We start from the raw sequence: 25,582 nt of genomic DNA, 5'->3' as shown, positions 1-25,582 counted from the left end.
GAAAGCTGACATTGTTTATTAAAGGAACGGTTAGACATTTTGGGCAAATATGCTTGTTTTCTTTTTTTCTGTAATTACATGAGAAGATACCACTGTCGTGTCTGTGCAGTAAATATGAAGCTTCGACCTGCACAAAGACTTAAAACAGTCTACAGGAAGCCACTGCACCCTACTACGAAATAGTCAGTCACCACCAGTAAAACCAGTAAAACCAGTAAAACCAGTGTTTTACACTTTTCGTGTATGTATTCAACAAACAAGGGATGACATGTTAATTAGTGAGCTTTAGAGGTGCTGGGAGGTAGATTTTGTTACTTTCGTTCAGAGCCAGGCTGGATGTTTCCCCCTGTCTTAATGCTAAGCTAAATTAGCCAGCTGTTGATGGTAGTTTCATACTTTACAGATGTTTGAGTGGTATCAATCTTCTTATCTTGGATCAAAAAGGAAATAAATGTATTTCCAAGAATATTAAAAGTAGTCCTATAGATAAGAAATGAGGGCAGGAAAACAACTCAAACCGGGCATTTGAAAACGAGGAGTTGTTGGGTGTAGTCTCGTATTTAGAGGTTGTGTTTTAGTGTTTTACAGCACTTGCAGAAATGCTAGCAGCAGACTTTGGCTTCTTTTGTGACAACACCTGTTAGTGTGCTAGTAGGCTAGCATTTTACCAATGAAGGATTTAGATGAATGCAGTTACCCCGTCTTTTTTGTCCCTCTCCAAGGCTCCATGCAGAAAATCTCTGGACACTTCTTCATTCTCGTCCAACCACATGACAACAAATGGTTCAAACCAGCTGCAGGACAAGGAAGGAGCAGAGACAACATGAGTCTCTGTGCCAAAGAGGTTGCCGTAGAAGGAAAAGTGTGGATGCGGTTTATAAGATACTTACGCAGGATACTCAGGTACGTGCTTCTGGAAAGTGGACAGCTCCTTGACGTACTCATTGTAGAGCCACTTCACCTTGAAGTGCAAGTTCATGTAATCTGCGCTTTTACACAGGCGGTTCTTCTCATGCTCTGAAATATCAAAGAGAAACAAAGAGTGAGGAAAGTCCCATTTCCTCCCTCTTTGTCCTTAAATACAATAGTTTACACATAAAACACACACTCAACAAACTAATGACTCCTCTTATTTCTCGGCCTGTGATCTCCCCCCCAGCCCAACAACACACAAACACCTACCCTCCATGGCGTATTTCATATCTTGTGCAAACATGTTCCACATGACTTCAGCGCTGATCCTGCCCACGTTCAGTTCCTGGGGAAACCTGTAAGAGGCAGTACTCGGTCTTAAATCCAGCTCTGCATCCAGTAATGGTAATCTATTATTTAACAAGATGACCCAGCCTCATTTTTATGTAACTCCATCAGTGTGTTTATTTTAGCATTTCTATATTAACAAGACACAGTTGTCATCATTGTCACCCAAAACAAAGCCAATGAGTTCCTTTAAATTAATAATCATGAATATTAAATCAATGGATTTTAAAAACAAAGAGCATCAAGAGAAACAGGCAAAGCAGTAAAAAGAAATACCTAGCTACACACTCCTCTCTTTATATTCTATTGCTTTGCCTTTTATTCTCTAAACTAATACCATACAGCTACTCATAAAGTCTTAGTTCTTCCTAGACTGGCCTTGAAGTGCCTCTGGATGCATAATTTAAAGGAATTAGGCCGATGTTATGAGTAAAGACTCACTGATTAAGGCAATGAGTGTAGGAGTTTTTGTCCTCTTCTATGATGGAGACGATGAGGGTGATAAGTTTGGACCAGAAGTCCAGGTTCTTGGTGCTGGGGCCCTGCTCATCTGGAGGGACTGCCTTTAACTGGAGACAAAAAGAGGTTATGGATTCATATCGTAACAGCTCATTTCTTTGCAGTGAGAGCCCAGTATCGGCACTAAAGAGCAGGAATACTGCAATGGCATCAATTACAAACGCACGTATACAATACTTTTGCTTCATACACACACACACACACACACACACACACACACACACACACACACACACACACACACACACACACACACACACACACACACACACACACACACACACACACACACACACACACACACACACACACACACAGAGAGACTTACAGGGTCTGTCTGATATTCCCTGTTGTAGAGGTCGTGGCAGTTGTTAAAAATGTACTCGTAGGTGGAGTTAAGACAGGCTTTCACACAGTCCTTCACCACCTGGCTCGCTCTGGGGGGACTCTGCAACTCCTGAACCTGAACACAAATGTTACACAACAATAATTTGAATCCAATTCACCTCAAAGAGCTGTCAGACACACAGTCTCAGAGGTTATCTTAGCGGGAATTTAACCATAAACTCAATGAGCTGCACAAATCCCACCGAAAGACATGAACACCCTGACACACGCTCACACAGAGTTATATGATCATAGCTCATGTTAGGATAGGGTAATGTTATGCTAATTCTCGTTTCATGCCTCAGGCTACTTTCCAGAAAGCACTAGACATTTGTACCATTTTAGTTTTTAAGTGCTATTGTGAAAAGAAAAGAAAAGTCTTTAAGTCATCCATACCTTCATCCTAAAGAATGTGATGCTTGTCAAGAGATCAACTGTAGACTTGAGGTCTTGTAGTCTTTCGGGACTGCTGGCAGGGAAATTATTCTGAAAGCACATTCACAAACAAACAAAGCGACAATTATAAACGGCACAAAATGTTCACCCAAGTTTAAGAGGTTTCTTTTTCTTCAAGTAGTAATATGATACACACAACAGTGACCATATCAAAACAACATCATTTTCATTTCATCCCAAACACAGAACAGACATTCCTATACATGTACACACTGAACTAGCACAACTAGAGGTGGATGGCAGCAGTAAGTAACTTAAAATCAAAGTGTTTTGCATTTGTCGTGACAGAGAAGCAGTCAGTACCCGGTACATGGACAGGTCAATCCTCAGCGAGTTGTGCAGCTGATCCAACAGTTTGACAAACCTCTCCTTCTGAACAGGAAGAGACACAAAACAGAAGAAATACCACAGCTGAAAGATTATTTGTCACAATTGAACTACACAGACCCCAGGCAGGAACTGACGAGGCTCAGCTGATTGGATGTTTGGAGAAGTAGGCGGGGCCACATTAAAGTGACTTTCATCTACAGCCCGAGGGACCAACAGCTAGTCATTTCTTAGGAGTTTTTTAAAAGCAATATTCTGAAGTATAGCATCTTTCAGTTTGAATATGGGGCTTCTTGTAGAATACAGTCACATATATGAAGAAGGGACTCACGCCAAAGTTTGATGCAGCAAATCTGTCCGAGGCAGAAACATTGTTGGAGGACTGGGTGGTGTGGGCGTAGTAAGCATTGATGTTGGCAAGCAGGGTGCTCATCACAGCCGGCACTCCCGGGCACATGTACTTAGATGACAAGCAGGCAAAGTGGCTGTGGGGCAGAAGTGGCAAAAAGAACATTTAGTGCATTTACTGTATGCACTAATCTCATGTATTAGAAGAATAAACTATAGTCATAATATCCCTGTTTAAGAACAAGTGGAATAAAACCAATGCTTCTAACTCAGGATAATCTTATTTCACGTTCTAAGGTAAGCATGCAGAGTAATGGCTGAGGGACTGACGTCATGGCCTGGTAGATGGACTCTACTCCATATCTCATGGCAAACTCATCCACTATCTCCTGAGGAGTCTCCTCAAAATACACCTTCCAGGCATCGTCCCCTTTGGCATCAGGGATCTTTACTACGCCGCCATTCTGCTCCTCAGTGGTGTACTGGAACAGATGCTGAAGAAAGAAAAAAACAAAAATAGCATCTCAAATACATCTAACCAGAAAGATAAAGGCACGGTCATACAGATCCCTTAAAGAGGCCTTAGATCTAGTGTAAGCGTTGACGCTTGGATAACCAGAAGCCTTAATGACACCAACCGAGTGAGCTTGAGGTAACTCAAAGCAACTTATTCATGTGTTTATTTGTGCAAAGCCTTTTATGTGATTAGAAGACTTTTGAATGATCTGTTTGTCTAATCTAACATACATATCCAGCTGGTGTGAGGAGACAAGAAGGGGGAAGATACATTTGGTTCAGGTAAACTGAGAGAAGCTGATTGAATTTTTAATGGTTAAGAAATGTAAAAAAAACACAACAAACATCCACTAAATGTCAAACTATAAATATGCCCAAATCCACCTTGATTTTGACTTTCAAGTTCATCATTTGAACACAGCTGATTGCCAAAGCAGTTTCTCAGCTCCTCACTAATTTCAGGATTGTCCCTCATCCCCTTCTTATAATGCTGCAGTGTAACAGGATTATATATGAAACTGTGAAATAGTCTATTGGACTTCATGAGAGTCTCATAGGAAAAACTGTGTTCGTGTCTGTCCATTAGCCAGGAAGTCCATACACCACTATTGGTGAAAACGGCTCAATAATTCCAAACAATTAAACTTTAAATGTTAAAACAAACCTGATGTTGGCGATTTCATTTAAAGAAAAAAGGGCAAATTCCCCAGGTTATAAAGGCAGAAACACAGAATTCACAAGGTGATTGATTGTGTTATTGTGAAACTGGAACTAATTACCTCACAGGCAAATAATCACAACAACATTTAGAAGATTTCCACCAGATATCCACTGACCTCATGTAAACAGGTGTACTGGACATTAGACTGACCTCATGTAAACAGGTGTACTGGACATTAGACTGACCTCATGTAAACAGGTGTACTGGACATGGTAAGGAGCAACCGTCTCCTCTCCTTTGATCTCCACACTTATGTGCATCCGGATGGCTCCTGACACAGCAGACTTATCAGTTCTCTTGTCTGTCAAAATAAAGTGAGAGATGCTTTCTTAGTTGACTGAAATCTGTTGTATCTACAAGAGAGAAGCATTAAATGATCTGTTTCTTGTTCTGTTATCTCTGTGTGACTTGCTGCTCGTCTTTACTTTTATCTTAAAACTCACCCAGGTTGTACCAAACGTCCATCTCCCCACTCAGAGTCCGGACTTCGATGATGGTTTGGCCCAGGAAGTCATCGCTCTCACGTTTGAACCTCTGTTTCACGCGGGACTTGATGTCGTCATCCTCATCCCACACGCGGACCTTGATACGGTCCGACGAGTTGTGGCATTCACTGAATAAGGCAGAGACAGAAAGGTCAACGACTGTGATATAGAGGAACAAATCATAATGTGGAGGAAACAAGGGAAATTAGACTCATCTCTGAGTACCGCATGCTTGTCTGGTGATTCAAAAAAATTTAAAATAGTGTCTTAAATATTTTTTCTGAGATATAACACTAAGTTAGAGCCCTACACCATCCAATATAGTGTCATAAAATGAAATATCAGCTTTTCTTTTTGAAACGGTCTACTGTACTCACAAGTGAAAGTTTTCTTCCCAGACAGGGTTGAGGTTTCCATAGATGGTCTTGGTTCTCTTCTTGGTCTTTCCAACTTGAACAGTTACATAAGGGTCACTGGAGCCAGTTTTGTCTTTAGCCTGCAGGCCTTGAGCACAAACCACTGAGGAAGAGACATTTAGACATTTAAACAATTACCCGCACAGATGTCTGACTATTATTTATATTGTATTAGAATTTTTTTTTTTTACATCAACAATAACAAAAGAAAACAACAGCCATGATATCTAATATCAGAAACAGCATCTACATTATATTTCTAAAACACAAAATAACCAATCACAAATTTGCCTCGGTGGACAACATATGCCACCCTTAACTCACCGGTGATGCTGATCTTCGCTGACCATTTGGAGGTCCCATCAAGCACGCTCTGCTTGATCTGTTTCATTTGCGTGCCATGCGTTGTCTTGTCGAGGGCGAACACTTCCAGGATTAGTTCAAAGATTTCTGGTTTGTTCCTCTCTCGGATTTTCATGCGGTCTTTCAGCACCATGATGATGTTCTGGGTTCGATCCTCTGCCCCGTGCTTGGAGCTCTTCTCTGCAGCTCCTGATGAGATGGATGAATGAAGAGAGGGTTGTAGGAAGTTTATACTGTAAAATATATTCAAGGCAATATGGCGCGTAGGCTAGCAGCTTATCTCCTGTTTCCCTGCAACCCAAGATAGCATCAAATCAATTTAGAAAATCGTTGACATTTCTTGGCCAGGAATCAAACCCCAAACATTCCAATATTATGGCGGAAACTGTATCCACAGATAATCAGAGAGTAAAATACCAACAGATGCTGTCAAGATCTTATGAGACTCTTTGGAGACAGCAGAGTGAGTAATTATGCATTGCATAGATTGACTCCAAAATCAGTATGGGAATTGGATAAGTCACCCCGTGTGGAGCTGAATTAGTCAAAGCAGTACGAATGCAAAGGCTATGGGGAGAAACGAGAGGAGAGGCAGGGGTATGACAGCACATTACTCAAGAGATAAATTAGAAAGGAAGAGGGAGGAGAACGTGAGAGTGGATGGAGGACAAGAATAATGGGATGTCAATCGGACAGAAGGATTCAGAGGAGGTGCCAACATAGTTTTAGGGTTTGTGTGGAGGGATGAGTATGTGTATGCCAAAGTAAAAATATGAATTTGTTTAAAAGTGTGTTTTTGCACGGGTGTGCAAAAATGTGTGCGTGAGTCGATCCTGCGATCCTTACTCTGCAGGCAGTCGGCATTGAGCAGATCTTGGCACTTATCGTGGCATTTGACGCCGCACTCAGAGCAGCGCATGCCTTGTCGGGCGATACCCCAAAGCAGCCCCTCGCATTCGTAGCAGTAGGTGGGCGTGGTGGCCGTCCACACCTCAAAGTTGTGTGGAGTAGTGGAGGAGATCGGGTAGATCAGAGCCTGCAGGGTCTTTTTATAGACATGACTTTTCTGCAAAAAAGGGCATGGAGGAGAGAAATGTGAGTTTGACACCAGCAGTGATGAAAGGTTGGAGAATCCTGAACAGATTTGTGTCGGAGTGAGATGAGGAAACCCACCAGCTCTTCATTGCCGAGAGTGGTGGAAGCCATGGCGGAGGTGATTCCAGCCTTGCGAGAGCTCTGCACTAGAGACTGGGGACAAGAGGGCAAACGGAACAAAACAGTTTATGTTTGAATGTGAACTACACAGTGGACTTCATATTTTTGTTTTGATTTATCCATGAATACATTCGTAAGGGATGAACAAGCACTCACCATCAGCTGATGAGTCCAGGCAGTGATGGAACAGAGGAGGAGGAGAGGAGACAAAGAAACAATATCTTTCAAACAACGAGCTGTACAAATATTTATGATGCATTGTGTGTGTATGTATGAGCCACTATGGATCTGAGAGGTATGCCCTAAACTCCAGAGAACATTGTAACTACATTGACTAATTACTGTAATTATATTAACACCACAGATATGCAAGATGAGTAACCTTTATGAGTATAATCACTTTGGATTACAGAAAAAAGGGGATGCTGGGAAGTAAAGAAGAAACATGTTTAGCTGTTTTCAACCAGCTATGACTATAAAGCATCAGAGACAGGAATAGAGATCATTGTTTTAGAGTAAACTGAGACTTAGTGAAACCGATAATGTTTGCAACAAGAATGATTTCAGGGCACCTCCCGATATTGGTGAACATTATTGCTTGTGTGTGTGTCCGTGTTTGTTCCTCACCAGATCTCTGATTGGAGGAATGGCTTTCCTCTTGCGAAGGTCAGGCATGCTGTCAATACTGTACAGTGCACCTCCCACCCTGAATGAGAAAGGAATGAACAATTATGCATTCCTATAAATATGTTCAGCAATATTTACAGCAGATTTAACGATCATCAAAATGTCTTACTATGAAATTGTGTTTTGTTACTATGGGGCCGATGTAATTCCCTCCATCATTGTTCCTAATGCTGCTGGAGAGTTTAATTATGCAGACTGCATCGTCTCAAATAGTGGGAATGACACTCCACAGGCCCGGGTATAATTGCTGAGTTTTTATTTTTGCTAACTTAGCACTTATTTAGTATGCAGCCCGAGTTCCACTCTGAGGTCTGCCTCATCTACAAATGACCTGCCAGCGAAGTCGGGGCAGCCCACAGCATTTAATACTCACTGGCCAAATGCCATGAGCGGAATGAGCCTGAACGGAGGATTCCCGGACTAAAGAAGGGCATTTTCAATCCAAAGCAGCGGTGGCAGATTTCCACAATGAGCTGAGGATCATTTTAGTTGAGGTTATGGAGTTATTGCATTAACTAATACACTGTGTGATTTATAATTTGTTCCATGCAAGAGAAGACACTCACCCTCCTTTACCAAACCACAGCGAGCTGGAGGTCTCTCCTCGAGCCTGAGAGAGACGGAGAAGGAATGTCAGACTAAGAAACAAGCAACCGTAAGTTCATCCCTGCAGCCTCTTCAAGCATTCATATACTGTATGAATAAGCTGCATCAGTAGAGTTTAATTATCCGATTATGAAACAGCAATATTTGGCTTTTAAATTTGGATCTCATCTGTTTTTTAATCAGTGGTCGTAAGTGGGCTGGGTCAGTAAAAACTCTGATATTATGCTGTTGCTCTAGAATCTCTGAGATTCCTCTCACAATTTGTAAAACTGGGAAATAAACCTGCCAAGACTTGATCCATAGGCACGCACAACTGGGAACTCAATAGGAACCAATACATGTCACCTTTAGTCATGTCATTAGAGAATACAGGTTTTGCAAGTGTTTTGCCTAAATTCTGAAATGAATTATGTCTTTGGAGAATGGGATGCAGTGTGGCTTATAATCAGACTGGATGACAGCTCTTGATAGAACAGAAAAGATCAAATTGTTGTGAAGATGAGTGAGCATAGTGAAGTTGCCCATTTACACACAGTGAGAAGTTCAACAAGACATCTTTGCTTTGTGCCTTTCCTTCTTTCTCTCAAGCATCCGATCAGGTTGTACCTACCTGTCAGCATGCTCCAATGACGGCCGAGCAAAGTGCATGCGAGTGTCACTATGGCAATGACATGAAACTGAAAAGCAAACAAAGTGGGGTTTCGGCACAAACAAAAGAAATAATAAGACAAACAAAAAGGGAGCCAAATGTACAAAAACCGCAACGTGACACACATCAACATAAACATCAAAGCAAGTGATTAATTCTCTGCACAACTGAATTCAAAGGTAATGAATAGCAACATAATATGTGAATAAAATATGTAAAAACTGATCAAGCAAAATGTAATGTGTAAAACTATATCAAGCAGTTTTGTCAGGGAGTGGCGTGGTGCTGCACCTCAACTCAAATAAAAAGTGCGCCGTCTGTCGAGCCATCGGTACTTTTATTTTAAGGAAACTAAAAGGCAGCGGTCATAAAATCTGAAAACACATCAAGTCTGCTTTCTGCTGTCCAGCAAAAAACAAGATCAAAATAGAACTCAAAACGTACTGGATGTACCCGGTCTTTCATATGAATAATGCACTGCACATTCATATTTCAAAAACTTTGCAGACACTTTTAGAGTCTCTTGAACTCCGGTATATCTTCTAAATAACAGGGTGGAACTGAATCAGGCCTGCAGCGCTGGGATTCAGACTGGACTGTTTGGAATGAGAGGGTGGGGTTCAAACCAGGGGTCTTACCTCCCGAAGCTGTTCTAGGACTTTATTGTAGAGCCTTAGCCAGTTCTCTTTGGCTCTGACTGCTGGATCCACTGGCTCTTTGGGCTCCTCTATGACTGGAGGACTAAAACAAAAACAGTTTGACTTTTAGCAAAAATGTCTTCAGCGGGTAAATTTATATGATTGGTGGTAATCGTGTTGTTGCTCTTCTAGCCTATTTTTGTTGTTGAATTAATTGATCTGATTCCGTTCAACCTTCTCCCCTACCTTTCAGGCAGCATCTCGTCTTCCTCTAGTGGTGTCGACGGCCTGCTCTCTTCGGAATGCTCCTCTTTCTCCTCCATGGGGGACGCCTCCTCTGGCTGAGCGGGGGGCGTCCTGGCCTCTTTTTCCAACATCATTTCCTCCTCTAACCATGGCTCTTCCTCCAGCTGGAGAGCCTGGTCCTCAGGGGCAGCCGACTGTGCGGTGGTGGCAGCACCATTGAGATGGGATTGAGGCTGCCCAGGGGACTGGGTCTGTTGGGAGGAAGGGCCCACGGCAGTCGAGGGGGGCTGGGAGGCCGAGTTAGCCGCATTGGCAGGGTGGGATGGAGGGACAACACTGGCTGCAGCAGACTGGTGTTGTTGAGATACGGCGGAGGCTGGAGGGTGAGACTGGGCAGGCTGCCCGGTGGGAACAGAAGACAAGAAAGTAGAGGCCAAGCCTGTGACGGCAGCAGTTAGAGGTTTGGCCATTGAGAAGAAGGAAGTGGCAGATGGGGCTGGCTGTGGCTGCGGCTGCGGCTGAGGCTGTGGTTGGGGCTGTTTAGGTGGTTGGGGCTGTTTAGGTGGTTGGGCTGTTGGTTGACCAGAGGGGGGCTGTGCTGACGGGGCCACGCCAGGTGGATGAGACTGGTTGGATGTTTGGTTGGGGGGTTGAGTAGGGGGCTGCTGTTGGTGTAAAGACGGCTGTTTCTCCAGAGGAGGTCTGGAGCTGGGTACATCCAGAGTTGGGGGGGCTGTTGACGTTGGGGTCGGGGTAAACGGAGGCTCCATGTCCTCACTGATGGTCCCATCCAAGTTGTACAAATCCTCCTCTTCATAAATCATCTCCTCATCCTCATAGAGGCCCTCCTCTTCTCCCTCGTATAGTCCTCCGTCCTCCTCGTACAGAGCCGCCTCCTCTCCTCCGTCTTTGCTGTAGTCGCCCTCATCGCTGTACGCCCCCTGGGTCTCATCAGGGTCCCAGTCTGGAGAGCCTTTACTGCAGCTGACCGAGGAGTGGCAGGAGTGGTAAGAGTCGTTCTCGTCGTAAGGGTCTCTCTCTCCATACTCGACACCGTAGTCCTCCTCGCTCAGCTGACTGCTGCACCGACTCAGCTCTGCAGACGATGCATAGCTCCCCGACGGACTGAAGGGAGGAGAAAGGAAGAGAAAACAAACAGAGTTAGGGTGCAAGACCGCAAAATGCCCAGAAGAGGGTAATTATTAAAGTACTTATGAGGGATACAGTGTTTTTTAATGAACGTAGAGGCACAGGTCATTATTGCATGCATACATGTACACATGAAATAAATGGTTTACCCTCATTTTATGAACCATAATCTCAAAAAATGCTTACAGAGCAATTTATTAGGGCACTCAATGGCCTCTACACTTTACACTCTTTCGGACAGCCTTACTAAAAACCTTTTCTACATGTCTTTGGGTGGCCAGGAATAATGTTGACGGCTAATCGATGAAAAGCACTGGGGATACAAGAGTACCAGACAAGCACAGAGAAATAGAGCAGAACAGAAAGGTGAGAGGGGCCTCTAGAAAGCTGACAAAAGAAAAAGAACAAGCATCCAGAAATGTAACAAACAGGGGGAAAGTATTTATAGTCCTTGATGAATGAGGATATTAAAAACAGAATAGAGGCACAGAGAGGAAGGAGGGTGGTTGCGGGTACAGAGGGAGATAATGAAGACAAGAAGGGAGTGGTGAGCACAGAGACACAATAGAAGGAGAGAGCACAGGGAGGGAGGGAGGGAGGGAGTGTAGAGAGCTGAGAGGAAAGAGAGGAATAAGAATGGGCAGGGATGAGAGGAGGTTGCTCTGTCCAATACACTCACACAAGCAGCTAATCTTATGTGCAGTATTGACCATTAGATTGCCAGTTGAATAATTCATAAAGCAAGAGGTGAAGGGATGCATAGTTTCAATCCCAGTCTGTGAGAAATATGTCAATACGAGCTGAGAAATTAAACAGTATTGTAAACAACTGTGAAAGCGAAATAGCATTTGGTCTGTAGGACCCAATGAAGGACTGGCGCGCACACACACACACACACACACACACACACACACACACACACACACACACACACACACACACACACACACACACACACACACACACACACACACACACACACACACACACACACACACACACAGGTCATTGGCTGTGTTCATTCACTAGTGGGCATTTCTGTCTGAGGTGTAAATAATGAAATGAATGATGGGGACCAAGTCAGGTTGTTTGTGATGCCGATTCCCAGCAACTTAAAACTGTTCACTTGCTCCGCCTCAGCTCCATTAATGTGGAGAGGGTGTGTGTCTTTGCCTCCCTTTCCTAACATTAACATCAGCTCCTTGCTTTTATTGATATTAAACAGTAGGATGTTCTCTGAGAACCACTCTGAAAGACTGTTGATTTCCTCGAATATGAAGTTTCATTGTTGCAACCAATCTAAAGTCACCTCATGCTCTAGATTGCAATGTCCATTTTTCCCAATTTCCTAAACAAAATAATTGATCAAACAAAACAAAAATGTATAATGAAGACAACCATTACTTTAACTTCCTGATCGCACTGAAGCAGGTACGCACCTGACAGTCCTCTGATGTTGGTAGTCGAGGTCTTGGCTGGTGCCAGATTGTGGGTAAGAGAGGCTTCTGGAGCTGCGGTGCTGTTGGCTGATGGGATACTGGTGGACAGAGGCGTTGGGCTGGGATGTGCTGTAGTAGGGAGGGGGGATGCTGTTACTGGTTTCACTGCGATAGTCGCTGTCCCTGTCGTCCACAGCACTGTCTGGGTCTTCATCTGCACAGAGGAACAAGAGAAGACAATTCAGCAGTCTTACAGGTCTCCTCGCATTGTGCAGTAATCGGAGAAAAGAGAAGCGAGAGAAAGAGATAAGAAAGTGAATATGAAAGAATGACAGAATGAAAGTGATGATCCCAGTTGACGACTTGTCATGTGGCACAGAGATAAGAGTACAAGTCCGATACTGTTCATCCAATATACATGTTGAGTCAGCCCCCGTAAACCTCTTTTATTCCCCAGATACTGATGTACTGCACTGTATGTACACTATGTACACTTACTTTGTTGGTCTCCCCATAGACTCCAGTTACCTGCAATAAAACAGCAAGGTGTCAGTATTGATTATAAATTGCACTGGTGTCCAAACATAAACATGCATTCACACAATTAAAGCATTAATGTTCCCACATTGAGCTGGCGAATGGAAAGAGAGCACAGAGGGAGTGCTGAGCCTCCGAGTCTTTCCTCCTGCACCCGACAGCTGGCTCAGCAGGCCTCCGGACATCCGATACCACTATCGATCCTTTACAGTGCAGCAATCTTTTACCATTTAACACACAGCAACCCATGTGTGGTCACACGCATACTGAGCTTAAGCAATCTAATTACATCTCAACAGTTAAACACATAATTCTCTTGTTCAGCACAAACAAATGAGTCGCTCACAGCACTGGGTTCCTGGTACACGTAGAGGGCGTTCCTGCTCCTCCTGGACAGAAGAGACAGACAAATATAAAACTTACACTTCAGATTAACTTGTAAACAAAATGTAAATGTTATGCCTATATGCAGGAAGTGGAGAAAAGGTACAGTTGGATTTCATCTTGTAATGCATGATATAGTTAATACCCCAATGTATCATGTTGGCATGCTCCTAAAATGTGAATGCTGGGGTATTAAATCAAATGGGTTGACAGCTTACATCTTGGTCCCTCATGGCATTGAGCTGCTCCAGTTTTTTAGCCCAGTATCGTGCCTCATCCTCAGGGATATCTGAAAACAACAAGCCAGACAAACTCAGGTGGCAGAAACAACCCTAATGATGTTAAATAATAATAAGAGTTATTCACGAAACTTTTTGGTTCTCTGTACAAACTCCAAAAAATGATGACAAAGTAATTTCAAAGAACCCATTTGCAAATATTATTTGACCCAGATACTTTGGCTTGTGACATAAAAAATTGGCCTTAAAGCCAAACCCCTATCAGCAGGTTAGGTTCACAAACTGAGGAGTCAGGTGTACAGTATCGACTTGAGGAAGAGGAAACAGTAAGAAAATAACCCCCAATCAATGTTAAGAGGATTCCAGCTAGATCACTGAGAGGGAAAGGACACCAACACCTTCCCCACGTACACACAGAATAATACACAAGTCACTTTAAAGTGGGTCAGAGACTATTTGGTGTTCATATATCACCGTTTGCTGTGGAAATATACAGACAGACATCATTTATTCAAGTCCGCGTCTCCTTCCTTCAAGGGTTGATGATTTGCTATATTTTCATATTCTCATCTTCTCCATCCTTTTGACAGTTTCTGACTTTGATGCGAGTATTGATTTCTCACCGAGGGGCAGTTCAAAGCGCGTGTCGAGCAGCACCAGGTGGAGAGTGGGCTCTTTGGTGCCGCAGATCTCATTATCAGTCATGATGACCTGAGAGTCCAGTGTGAGCCACTCCCCCGGACCTTCCTGCGAACAGAGAGACATTTTGCAGCTGACACACAAGCGGATGAGCATGATGAAAACATGTCCAACCACCAACTGAGTGAGTGAGTCCCTCGAGTACAGCCGAGTACAGAGTGTTTAGCTGCAGGATTTCTCAAGTGGTTAGCGGCAAACCTCATTTGACTGCCGGATGCTATGGAGGGGAATCCACACCGTGCCAACCATGGTGTCCCAGATCAACCCTTTGTTCCACACCTCTACTGTCAGACCCAGGTCCAGGCGGTTAATTTCGCTGGATAGGAAGAGAAAGACAGACAAAAATGTTAAAAACCAAGAGAAAATGTAACTGCCTTAGTATAAAAACAGCTGTGGAAAGTAATTATTATACTCCACTACATTTCAATAGGAAATATATATTTGACAGCTGTAGTTGCTTTTCAGATTAGGATTTTCCATAAAAGAACATATGATTAACTTAAATAAAATTCAGTGCATTGTTAAAGATTAAACCTGTCGTCGTTCAAGGTCAACTTATGCAATATTTCACAGAACAGCAAGAATTAGAGAAAAGTACATTTTGCTGAAAATACTTTTACTTAAGTCGGAGTTTGAACAACAGACTTCTTCCATCACCATTTCAAGACAGATGCTAAACACACAGAGGCACTCACTCACACACACACACACACATGATGCATAGTAATTACTTGAGGGCTTCATTGTGCCAAATATAAGACATGTCTCTGTGGGAGCAAGCCTGAGAGAATCTAACATAAAACAGCAGGAAGCAGGACCGACAGAGAGACAGAGAGGCAGAGAGACAGAGAGACAGAGAGAGAGAGACAGAGACAGATAAATGAAGGGAGGAAAGAAGAAGAGTGTGATGAAGGCAGTGGAGGAGGTGATTGTATCGCACGCCTGGAGGAAGAGAGTGGGAAGTTTAATTAAGAAATAGGGGGACTGGATTTCCCGTCTCAGTGGTGACTCCTTTAAGGAAACGTGGCTGTTTGATTCATGGCTGTGACGGAGGGGGGGGGGGGGGGGGGGGACAGTCATTTAAAGGCAGTTTGAAGGAGGGGATGAGGCTCTCTCTGCAGCCCAAACATTACATAACACAGCTTCACTGATGCAACCCCAGTACAATGCTCCAACGCCTCCGAACATCTTACAAATGCACAGGAATCCGCAGTCAGCCTTGCCTGCCGCATCCCACATGCTAAATGATTCTCAACGTTTATCGCCCATATGCTGGTATTCTCTTTGCACGCCAAACGCTCCGTGTTGTATAATGTTTTAATGATTGCAACAAGCTCATCATTCAAACACAATATCAAACAAACTAATTTAAAAGTGGGAAATGCTGCTCGTGATGCCCAGAGAGCAGAAATAGGAGGAGAGGGAATATGAGGGGAAAGGTAAGGTTGAAATGGAAAGATGAGGAGGAGGAGGGGCCGAGTAGATGAAGATCAAGGCGTCGCGTTTAGAAGAAGTGACAGAGGAGAGGAAGGAGGGGCTGGGAGGGTGCCACGGTTGTGAACGAGGATGAGAGAAGGCAAGGGTGTCGAGGGAGAGCAGATGAAAAGGAGGATGAGGCGGTTGTCGGAGGTGCGGATGTGGAGAGGAAGAGCAGCTTGAAACAATACAGGGATGAAGGGCACTCGGGATGGAGGAGGGAAAAAGAGGAGAGGGGAGGTTGATAGAATGTAAGAGATAAACACAAAAGCACTCAAGCTGCTGAAGTGGAGAGTAGATGAGAGGATGAAAAGAGAAAGTAGAGGAAAGAGCGAGGGACAGGAAGAGGAGAGAGAGAGAGTTCTGTCTGAAGATAATGACGGACTCACAACATGAAGTCTTGCTCCCAGCTGGGCAAGTTGCCCCTGACAGCAATGGTTGTGCTCTTCACATTTTGTACCTTTAGAGTCACATAAGTGTTGAATTTCTCTGTTCAGGAGAGAAGGGGTGAAGAAAGAGATGGGTTACAATGTGTAGTCCCTGTGAGATATAGATATTATAGTCTACAGAGTAACTGCTTCCCATCCCTCCAATTCCATTAATGGCTGCAGCATGTAATGTGTCCTCAGTCTGCTTAAAAGATTCATGTCAGATAACAGCGAGTCTCTCCCTCTCTCTGCTGCCAGGATCCCGGGTCTTACCTTGGGGTCCATCCAGCTTGGCTTTCTTCACTGTGGACACAGAGAGGGACAAAGTCACACAGAGGAACGCCATCTGCTTTCACTTTCACAACAAGAGGATGAGCGTGATACATTTAGACACAGTCCGTGAATTATACATTAAACTGGACTAAGAATTGGAATACATGTTGGACATATTTTCTAATCCCCACTGACTGGCAATAGGTATTCAGTGGATACTCAATAACTGCTTGAGTGTTAACGCAGGGAACAGAATTTGCAACTATGCAGATTTGGAGTAAGTGCTCTGCCTTTTGTTTTTACCATAAGGTCCAGACATGTTGGCACTGGGTGTGGTAGCATCACATAGAAACACACACTTCATCAGTATGGGATACAGAACCTGGAAGTACAGAATATACCTACGTGCAAAAAAAAAAGAACCACATAGCACAGATGTAAAACAGATTCCCTAAATACTCATGTTAATAACGTGTTTTTATTAGAAGGAATTCCAGTTGTAATAGTAGTAGATGTGGTGCAAAACCATTTCTATATCTCACTACTTTTACTTCGTATTTCTTTTCATGAATCACACAAATTTCCAGCTCAATCTGCGGCTTAAGTGCCATGCTGTTACGTCAGCAGGCATAGAAGCTCTCACACACACTCAGCTGCAGTGACTCACTCACACACACACACACACCTGCAGCAATGACACAAGAAATAAGAAACCTCTGCTTCAATACAAAAACACAACGAATGAATGAAGACAAGAAAGGTGTCTTCAGCAGTCCTTTTACACTGTTTAGGCAGACCACGCTGTGTTTTAGTGCCAACACTAAAACAGCCCTGGAAATATATCAGTACATGAGGAGGATCAATAACAGAGGAATTGGATTTTCGACAGTGGAAAGCTGAAGCTTAATAACCACACAATCATAAATCTCGATGACAAGGTGAGTTACGATGAGAAATGTCCAGAAGCTCCACAAATGTATCAAAGCAGAAAGGAGGAGCACAACACAAACACTGTACATGTCGCTGCCTATGACTCATAAACAATAAGCTGTAACATTTGGATACATTGACTCAAATGTAGGTTAGAGGTAAGTAGCCTGGATTCAGAAAACGAGGTCAAAGCTATTACCATCTATCAAAATCTCATTAAATGTCTTTAAGGACATAACAAATCAAAGTGCGTTTTTATTTTTATTTTATTCTTTAATCAGAGAATGTGCAGCATAATCTGTTCAGCCCGCAGCAGTACATTTTGTGCAACCCTATTTCCTTCATTCAGGAAGTACCTCTGACACAGCAGACTGTGATTTATGGGAACTAAGCGGATTGCCAAGAAAACAGAGACTTGACAGGGAATCAAGCGAACCCTTCAACGTGAACTGTCAAGAGAATGTAAAGTAGGGAGTATGGTGAGCCGAGTTCAGCCATCCACTGACGTGATTCAGATCTCTTAAGGATTATAAATACAAACGCAGATCTGCAGTAGTCCTGCTGACAGAGACATTACACTCTCAGGTCTCGGGACACGGAGAAAACTACATTTTAAAAAATGTGTAATATCTGCAGGAAAAGATGCCCGAGTTAATCTGTATCTGAATTCTGCTTTGTCGGCAGATGCTCCAAAAGAGGAAAAGTGCTGCCTATTCAAGAGGCGCAAAGTACTGTGGAGGCCAGAAATAGCTCCGGTCAGGTAAGCATGAATGATGTAACAGGAACAGGAAGAGGGCTCTCTGCCAAGTCTCGTAGTCTACGACACTGACAGCCGCAGCCGGTGTTTATGAATGAATAACGCTCAGGGTCCTAATGACACCCGGGACTGACTCAGTGCAGGGAGGCTCAGTGGGCGGGAACTGGGACGGGATGAGGTGGGGAAACATCCATAATGGGCCTGGTGTAGAAAAGGTGACTTTGAAACCCCCCTTCATTTTCATTTTGTCTCCATCTACACGTCTGGAACTCAAGCATACCTCCACACACTCATTTACTGACCAGGGCTCGATCGGATTTAGAGCCTAAAGGATTAGTGCGTTAATCAATTAGGTGATCAACAGAAGAGTAGCAAAACTACAAATATTCTGTTTCCTTGTACTTCAATGTGAGTTTTTTTTGATAGTGAAAAATCCTAAACACACTTCAAGTTGCAGTAAAATTGCAAAGCAAAACCTCGCTAGTTGTCATCCCTGTATGTTTCAATGAGTTAACACAACACTCAAGTTGTTTTTGCAATTATGCTGATTCAACCTCTATGTGTTCAACGAAAGCCTAAAACGCCCTGGAGGACCCCAGAACCCGTTTTAGACCCCCCCTCAACATGGGTTGTCTATTCCCTGATCACTGTGTGAAGCTGGAGGTGGTGCCACTTTATGAGCAACCACAGCAGATGCTTATTCATCGAGTGTCAGCATCAAGGAAGGGTGACGCATCGCTTCGAGGGGGGGGGGGGAGGAGGACGTTGAGAAGAGACGAGCATCTCCATCCGACTACAAGTATTCCCTCACGACTACAGCGGAGCGGCAGAGCGGAGGCGGCGGTGCGGCAGCGGCAGCAGCATCAGCATCAGCATCAGCGGCAGCAGGGGCTTTTCCTCGTCCTCCACCTCCTTTGACTGCCCACGCATGAATGAACACAGCAGATGACACTCAAACACACCCACAACAGTAAGGGGAGGGGAACAGCGGTTCTCCTCCTTACATGAAGACATTAACAAAGTCCTCGTTCACACAAGGAATCTTTCTATGAGTAAATAAACAAAATGCCATTCAGCAACAGTGCCGTGAAAAGTCTCCCAGTGGCATCCCCCCTGCTGTGCTGTCCGTTGAGACTATAGCTCCGGTGTGATTTAATGATTGATCAGCACAACCCGCTCTGCTAACGTCACACGGACTTTTCTACGGAGCGGGTCGCCCGCAGGGCTCTGTCAGACAACCGGTGCAGCTAAACCTGGAGGAAGTGACAGCTGAATAGCATCTAACGGAGGGTCTCGTTACCCCTTTAATCTCCTCTCTTACCTCCCACACATAGCAGGGACATCTCTGGTAGCGGTGTGAGCGTCCCGGGCTGTCCTCTACTGAGAGCTCCGTGATTTGTTTGGTCAGTCCGTTCGTCTCTTGGTTACAAAAAAAAACAAAAAACCTCTACCCGCCCAACCGTTACCCTAAATGGTACCGGAAGCCAATTAGTATCATGTCAGAACCGCTCGTCCCTCGCGCTGCAGAACCGTTGCTCTTTTGACAGGACAAGACACAAGAGAGTGAAATCCTCGCCCCCCTCTTCTTCCTCCTCTGCATTGCCTCAGCTCTCCTCTGCTCCTCCTGCGCGCACAGCCATCTTGTTTCAGCAGCAGCAGCAGCACCCTCCGCGCGAGGACAGTTCCCCCGCGCCGCCCTGACGTCACGGTTGATGAGAAGCAGGCGGAGAGAGAAAGGGGGGGGGGGGGGGGGGGGGCTCGCGGTGGGGTGAGCGCGAGGAGACACAGACGGGATGGGGCTGAATTAATACCGGCCTGGCCGGTCTGGTGCACTCAATGATGGCTTCAAGGAATTTCATTCATAGAAAAAGTTGTTTTTTTATCTAATATACCCAGCTTTGTCAACTTCATTTAATGTATTATTGTATTTATTCAATTACACTTTACATCTCTGCAATCAATTCACATTTTAACTGCATGTCAACACATGTTTGACCGGAATATATAATAATAGCCAGGGCCAAACACATTCTGATTCTTAATAATGCTTGAGGTCATGAGTCCTAATCCCCCATTTTTCAAATTACATATTTATTTCCCATACGACGGACTAAATCTTCTTTCTGAGCCTCATTCTACCAGGGATAACATTATTATAGGGTGGATTATTTTAGGTTGATCTGCAGGTAATACAATTCAATTAAACTACTGGAATCAGCCTATGTGAACCAATTTATGTAGTTGTAATTGTAGAATGTAAACTCCCCTCACATTCCCAGAAAAAAATACAGAGTACATGACCTCATTGTTCTTACAGTCCTGAAAATAATAATATTAAGTAATGTCTGTTGACTTGCTGTGTATTAAGTGTAGCCTAATATTTACCCACCAAAGATTGCAGTTTCCACAAATATTACAACATAGATCTCATGGAAAGTATATGGAAGATAAGGAAAATAGTATTTATTATTTTTTTATGTTTCAAAGTAATTTGTTGGCTTAATAAGGCAAGCAGTAATTTGTAATATGTTTGCTAGAACCAAAATCTCAGTGAAATTTTGCACGCTTTCTGTTGTTATTGAAGAAATGTAGGTGAACTGGGATAAAAGAGTTGCTTGTTTCATGCAATCCTATACTTGTATTCTTATATTTTGTTAAGTCAACTAGAACAACTTCAAAATATTTGTTTTTTAACAATAGCTGGGGAGATTGCTGCTGCAGCTGCAATAACATGCATATAAGCCACTTTCATATATTAATTGACAGTCAGCATTGATGATGATATGGTATCATGGAATCATTGGTAGCACGCTGGGTCAAAGATTTACATTGTTCCTTTATCAAAGGCATCCTGAGTTGAAATGTGATCTGGCCAGTTGTGCCCAATGAATGCACTTGGGACAGTTATGGGCCGAGGTCTGGACTCTAATAGACAGTTTCCGAACTCTCCTCAGTGGGGATATTTAAAACAGGGACTACCAAAGCTAATGATTGTGCCTAGAGATAACCCTAAAAGTTAATAGCATACTTTAGATATAATCAATCAGAAACAGGCGTGTTTGCTATAGAGTAAATACTGGTGTGAGGGGGAAATGGACCTCACGCTCAGGTGAGCACGTAGTAGCCTAGTACCAATAACAGACGCCAGGGGGCAGCTGTGACTGTCGAGTACTAGAAATACTTAAAGCGACGAAGAGTGTTGTTTACGCCTACACTCAGTTCAAGATGGCTGCTGGAGACAACAGCGGTAGGCCTCCTTGCCTTAATTTCTCCGGTCCGGGTCCTTTGGGAAACAGCCAGCCCAGCAACAGCGTTTTCTCCATGCCAGCGTCCAACGGCGGAGCGGCCGGTGCGGGAGGCGGAGCACAGGGAGCGGGGAGGCGACCCAACCCGCAGCTGGGGCCTGGCGGAGGAGACAGCAACGGTGTTTCGAGCGGAGCTCAGCCGACTGCGCAGAACTCCCTGCAGCAGTCCGCTGCGGCAGGTGCTGCGGCAGCCGGAGTAATGGCCACCCCGGCGTCCAACATGGCAGCCAGCGCAGCGTCAAACGCGTCGGCGTCGGGAGCACCGAGCGCCACTCCGGCAGCTGCCTCTGTGCTGGTGTACCGAGAGCCAGTGTACAACTGGCAGGCGACGAAGAGCACCGTCAAGGAGAGGTTTGCGTTCCTCTTCAACAACGAAGTGCTCAGTGACGTTCATTTTCTAGTGGGCAAAGGAATGGGGGTTCAGAGGATACCTGCGCACAGGTAACGTAAATAAGCTTGTTTTCTTTAAATGTGAGCTGGCTAACTGTGAATCTGAAAAGCGAAAAGGCTTCTTTTTCTTTGCTGCTGCTGATTGTTGACGTTGTCAGGTTTGTTCTGGCCGTGGGGAGCGCAGTGTTTGATGCCATGTTCAACGGTGGGATGGCGACGACCTCAACGGAGATAGAGCTTCCTGATGTGGAGCCAGCTGCCTTTCTGGCCCTGCTAAAGTAAGCAGTGTGTGAGGGCGAGGGCGTGCCACTTAAACTGGTGATTAGGCTGTCCTGAAAGTGGGCGTGTTTTTTTAAAACATGTTTTATTTGTCATCAGAATTTGCGAACATACAATATGTATATGTATTTATCACATGATTAGAATTAATCAAGCATACAAGTCAATACATTTGAAATGGCGATGTCTGATATAACTTGTGGACCTGCTGCAGGTTTCTCTACTCTGATGAAGTCCAGATCGGGCCTGAGACGGTGATGACCACGCTATATACAGCTAAAAAGTACGCAGTGCCGGCACTGGAGGCTCACTGTGTGGAGTTCCTCAAGAAGAACCTGAGAGCAGACAATGCTTTCATGCTGCTCACACAGGTCTGCTCCTCCCCCCCAGCAATGACTGTAGACCAGTTCCTGCATGTGACTTGACGTAAAAATGTTTCTTTAACCGGCGGGGTGTTCATCGTTTCAGGCACGGTTGTTTGACGAGCCTCAGCTTGCCAGCCTTTGTCTAGAGAACATTGATAAGAACACTGGGGATGCTCTCGCCGCTGAAGGCTTTACGGACATAGATTTGGGTAATGTCCCCCCCCCGTGAGTGTCATTATTGCCACGTGTTGTTTTTCAGAATAACGGCCTAACTGACCATTGAGTTTTCCTCTCTCCCTCTCTTAGATACATTGGTGGCGGTGTTGGAGCGGGACACTCTCGGGGTGAGGGAGGTGCGTTTGTTCGCTGCGTCGGTGCGCTGGGCAGACGCGGAGACTCACAGGCAGCAGCTGCAGCCAACGCCCGAGAACAAACGCAAAGTGCTGGGCAAAGCTCTCACGCTCATCCGCTTCCCTCTCATGACCATTGAGGAGTTCGCTGCAGGTGAACAGAAACGCAATGAAACTGTAGCTTTACACACACACACACACACACATCCTGTGCATCTGAGCCTGACCCTTGTCTTTGGGTCTTGTTGTCGGCCCGTCAGGTCCAGCCCAGTCCAATATTCTGACTGACAGAGAGGTGGTGAGCCTCTTCCTTCACTTCACTGTGAACCCGAAGCCTCGCGTTGAATTCATTGACCGGCCTCGCTGCTGCCTCCGCGGGAAGGAGTGCAGCATCACGCGCTTTGGGCAGGTGGAGAGCCGCTGGGGTTACAGCGGGACGAGCGACCGCATACGGTGAGTGAGGAGCAGACCATCTTAAAAAGATAATTACATCTTACTCTGTCAATATTTAGTTATTGTTTATGAACTAAAAATACGTAGTCAACCATTGTACATACATCTCTATAGCTATCATTCCCTCTCCCCTCTTGATGTGTTCCCGTTGTGTTTTCCCTCTCAGGTTCTCAGTAAACAGAAGGATATTTGTGGTCGGGTTCGGTCTCTACGGCTCTATACACGGACCCACAGACTACCAAGTTAACATACAGGTGTGGAGCCTGAACCCTTCAGAAAGTTTGTGTCTGGTTTCACTGTATGTTGGAGGCATGCACTATAACATATCTTGGACGTTTGTGTCTCAATGCAGATCATTCACACAGACAGCAACACGGTGCTGGGCCAGAATGATACAGGCTTCAGCTGTGACGGGTCAGCCAACACCTTCAGAGTCATGTTCAAAGAACCGGTGGAGATATTACCCAACGTCAACTACACTGCCTGTTCTACACTGAAGGTCCGTGATGTGTTGGTGATAATACCACATACACATGCAGCACTACGCTTTTTAGGAGTGCATTCCAGTCTAGGAAAAGATGCATGTTTGTTTTCCAGGGCTGCAACTAATGATTATTTAGCGTCATCGTTTGGTTGATCAATTGTCAAAAGCTAGTCTATAAATGGCTTTTTTGGCTTGACCAACAGTGCACAAATCTAAATATATTTAAATGTACTCTCATTAAAAGAAAACTGAGAAGCTTGACTTAATAGTAATGAAATAATAATCTGTTGATTGAGTAATCGATTAATGGACATTTTTAGAGTATCTAATCTGTCACTATGCAGCGTTGGCGTTACCAGTTTATTCCACCTCTCTGTCTGTCTGTCTTGCAGGGCCCAGACTCTCATTATGGGACTAAGGGAATGCGAAAGGTAACGCACGAGTCATCATCCACTGGCACAAAGACGTGTTTCACTTTCTGCTACGCGGCGGGCAACAACAACGGCACGTCTGTAGAGGACGGACAGATTCCTGAGGTCATCTTCTACACATAGTCACCTCCTGACATTGCAACGATCTTCCATCAAATGTGACAACCTGACACCAGCGCGGGGCCGCACCTCAGCAGCCGTCCTGGGGACTAATCTCTCAGACATCATACTGTCTCCCCCCCCCCCCCCATATAGTGCACTACAGTTGGCCACATGGGAAGACAAAAAGGCAATGTGGGTCACTACATGGGGCGTAGCTTGTCATTTGAGAAGCTGCCTCTCTCTTTATCAGCAGCTTCCTTTTTATCCCTTTGTGTTGTAGTGATGCCAGCCTCTGAAACAGACATGACTGTTACCGACTCCACAAGGGAGGAAAAGAGGGAGGGAGGAGCCTCTCAGATTATTCACAGTATCGATGTCTCCTGCTGTGGATTGACGGCATAAAGCTTGACACTGAATTCTACTTAAGCTGTACAGTTCCCCTTCCTGTACTCCACAGAATTAGTGCAAAGGAGTCACAAACTGTATGAATGTACAGATCTGCCAAGACGAGATCCATATCACCGTTCAGTACAGACCAGCATTTCACTCAATGTCACATCAGCTGTAACTTCCATAGAACAGTAGACCTCATAGGCTTTATGAACTCTTTGAACCAAACTTCATATTAATCTCAACATGGTAATGGTAAGCAATGTTTCGGGTTTCTACATAAAGTACAATCTGTGATATCTTGTGTCCTTGCTTGGTAGTTGCCTATTCCCAAGATACCTTGCACTTCTCGGCCTTGCATATGTTGGTTTGTTTGTTCTATGGATGCACACTAACGCTTCAGATAAGTTTCTTTTTAGCTTTGTTTTAAAAAGTGTGGACGGAAGAGCTTTCCCTCTCGGTGTGGAAGGTAAAGGGTTGTATATTAAAATGTCATTTATTAACATTATATATGTAACTTGAAATAACTATTGATTAAAGCGTGACGAACGATGTTGTGTTGCTTGTGTTTTTGGAAGAGAGTTACTCTCAGGAGTAACACTTAACCAGTAGCAGAAACTAATCATTTAGGTGAAAGAAAATATAAAAAAATCTTTAAAAAAAATAATTTGTCTGCTAAATATAAGCCGAGACTAAACCCATCAACCGGTTATCTTCTCGTAGCATAACGTCTAGAAACAGGGAAACTCTGTACATCGGCCATCAGCTCCTTGTGAGCTCACTACCTGATAGGTTTGTTTGGGGCAAGAAAAGTACAAGACCGATGATGTATGCTTATTTTTCATGTTTTGTGTTTTAACCCAAACATATTATGTCTTAACTC

At 44.3% G+C, this 25,582-nt stretch overlaps 2 protein-coding genes across 2 annotated transcripts in view; one reads left to right on the top strand and one right to left on the bottom strand.

Annotated features, from left to right (window-relative positions):
- LOC142956920 (protein unc-13 homolog A) overlaps nucleotides 1-22,117 on the bottom strand; it is a 31,494-nt gene extending 9,377 nt beyond the window's left edge. The window contains exons 1-28 of the mRNA XM_076098706.1: nucleotides 19,472-22,117; nucleotides 16,464-16,493; nucleotides 16,152-16,251; nucleotides 14,485-14,602; nucleotides 14,211-14,334; nucleotides 13,567-13,637; nucleotides 13,311-13,353; nucleotides 12,926-12,955; nucleotides 12,428-12,641; nucleotides 9,840-10,964; nucleotides 9,594-9,696; nucleotides 8,267-8,310; nucleotides 7,641-7,719; nucleotides 6,972-7,046; nucleotides 6,645-6,864; nucleotides 5,760-5,987; nucleotides 5,397-5,538; nucleotides 4,978-5,147; nucleotides 4,720-4,835; nucleotides 3,628-3,791; nucleotides 3,281-3,434; nucleotides 2,926-2,994; nucleotides 2,563-2,652; nucleotides 2,108-2,242; nucleotides 1,702-1,829; nucleotides 1,183-1,268; nucleotides 891-1,017; nucleotides 698-794 (exon numbers count right to left, since the gene is read on the bottom strand). Coding sequence (XP_075954821.1) covers nucleotides 698-794; nucleotides 891-1,017; nucleotides 1,183-1,268; nucleotides 1,702-1,829; nucleotides 2,108-2,242; nucleotides 2,563-2,652; nucleotides 2,926-2,994; nucleotides 3,281-3,434; nucleotides 3,628-3,791; nucleotides 4,720-4,835; nucleotides 4,978-5,147; nucleotides 5,397-5,538; nucleotides 5,760-5,987; nucleotides 6,645-6,864; nucleotides 6,972-7,046; nucleotides 7,641-7,719; nucleotides 8,267-8,310; nucleotides 9,594-9,696; nucleotides 9,840-10,964; nucleotides 12,428-12,641; nucleotides 12,926-12,955; nucleotides 13,311-13,353; nucleotides 13,567-13,637; nucleotides 14,211-14,334; nucleotides 14,485-14,602; nucleotides 16,152-16,251; nucleotides 16,464-16,493; nucleotides 19,472-19,493 — 4,104 coding nt within the window. The 5' untranslated portion in view covers nucleotides 19,494-22,117. The remainder of the gene's footprint in view (nucleotides 1-697; nucleotides 795-890; nucleotides 1,018-1,182; nucleotides 1,269-1,701; nucleotides 1,830-2,107; nucleotides 2,243-2,562; nucleotides 2,653-2,925; nucleotides 2,995-3,280; nucleotides 3,435-3,627; nucleotides 3,792-4,719; nucleotides 4,836-4,977; nucleotides 5,148-5,396; nucleotides 5,539-5,759; nucleotides 5,988-6,644; nucleotides 6,865-6,971; nucleotides 7,047-7,640; nucleotides 7,720-8,266; nucleotides 8,311-9,593; nucleotides 9,697-9,839; nucleotides 10,965-12,427; nucleotides 12,642-12,925; nucleotides 12,956-13,310; nucleotides 13,354-13,566; nucleotides 13,638-14,210; nucleotides 14,335-14,484; nucleotides 14,603-16,151; nucleotides 16,252-16,463; nucleotides 16,494-19,471) is intronic.
- On the top strand, nucleotides 21,346-25,251 carry btbd2b (BTB (POZ) domain containing 2b). Its single transcript, XM_076098705.1, has 9 exons — nucleotides 21,346-21,896; nucleotides 22,004-22,123; nucleotides 22,339-22,495; nucleotides 22,593-22,698; nucleotides 22,796-22,993; nucleotides 23,100-23,292; nucleotides 23,459-23,546; nucleotides 23,645-23,791; nucleotides 24,169-25,251. The coding sequence occupies exons 1-9, from the start codon at nucleotides 21,376-21,378 to the stop codon at nucleotides 24,328-24,330; spliced, it is 1,692 nt and encodes a 563-aa protein (XP_075954820.1). The 5' UTR covers nucleotides 21,346-21,375; the 3' UTR covers nucleotides 24,331-25,251.
- The last annotated feature ends 331 nt before the right edge of the window (nucleotides 25,252-25,582 follow it).

This window comes from Anarhichas minor, unplaced genomic scaffold (genome assembly GCF_050575085.1).
Source record: "Anarhichas minor isolate MPS153535 unplaced genomic scaffold, ASM5057508v1 ptg000024l, whole genome shotgun sequence".
NCBI lineage: Eukaryota > Metazoa > Chordata > Actinopteri > Perciformes > Anarhichadidae > Anarhichas > Anarhichas minor.
The sequence above is the reverse complement of the archived record's forward strand: the minus strand, read 5'-3'. Positions and strand labels throughout refer to the sequence as shown.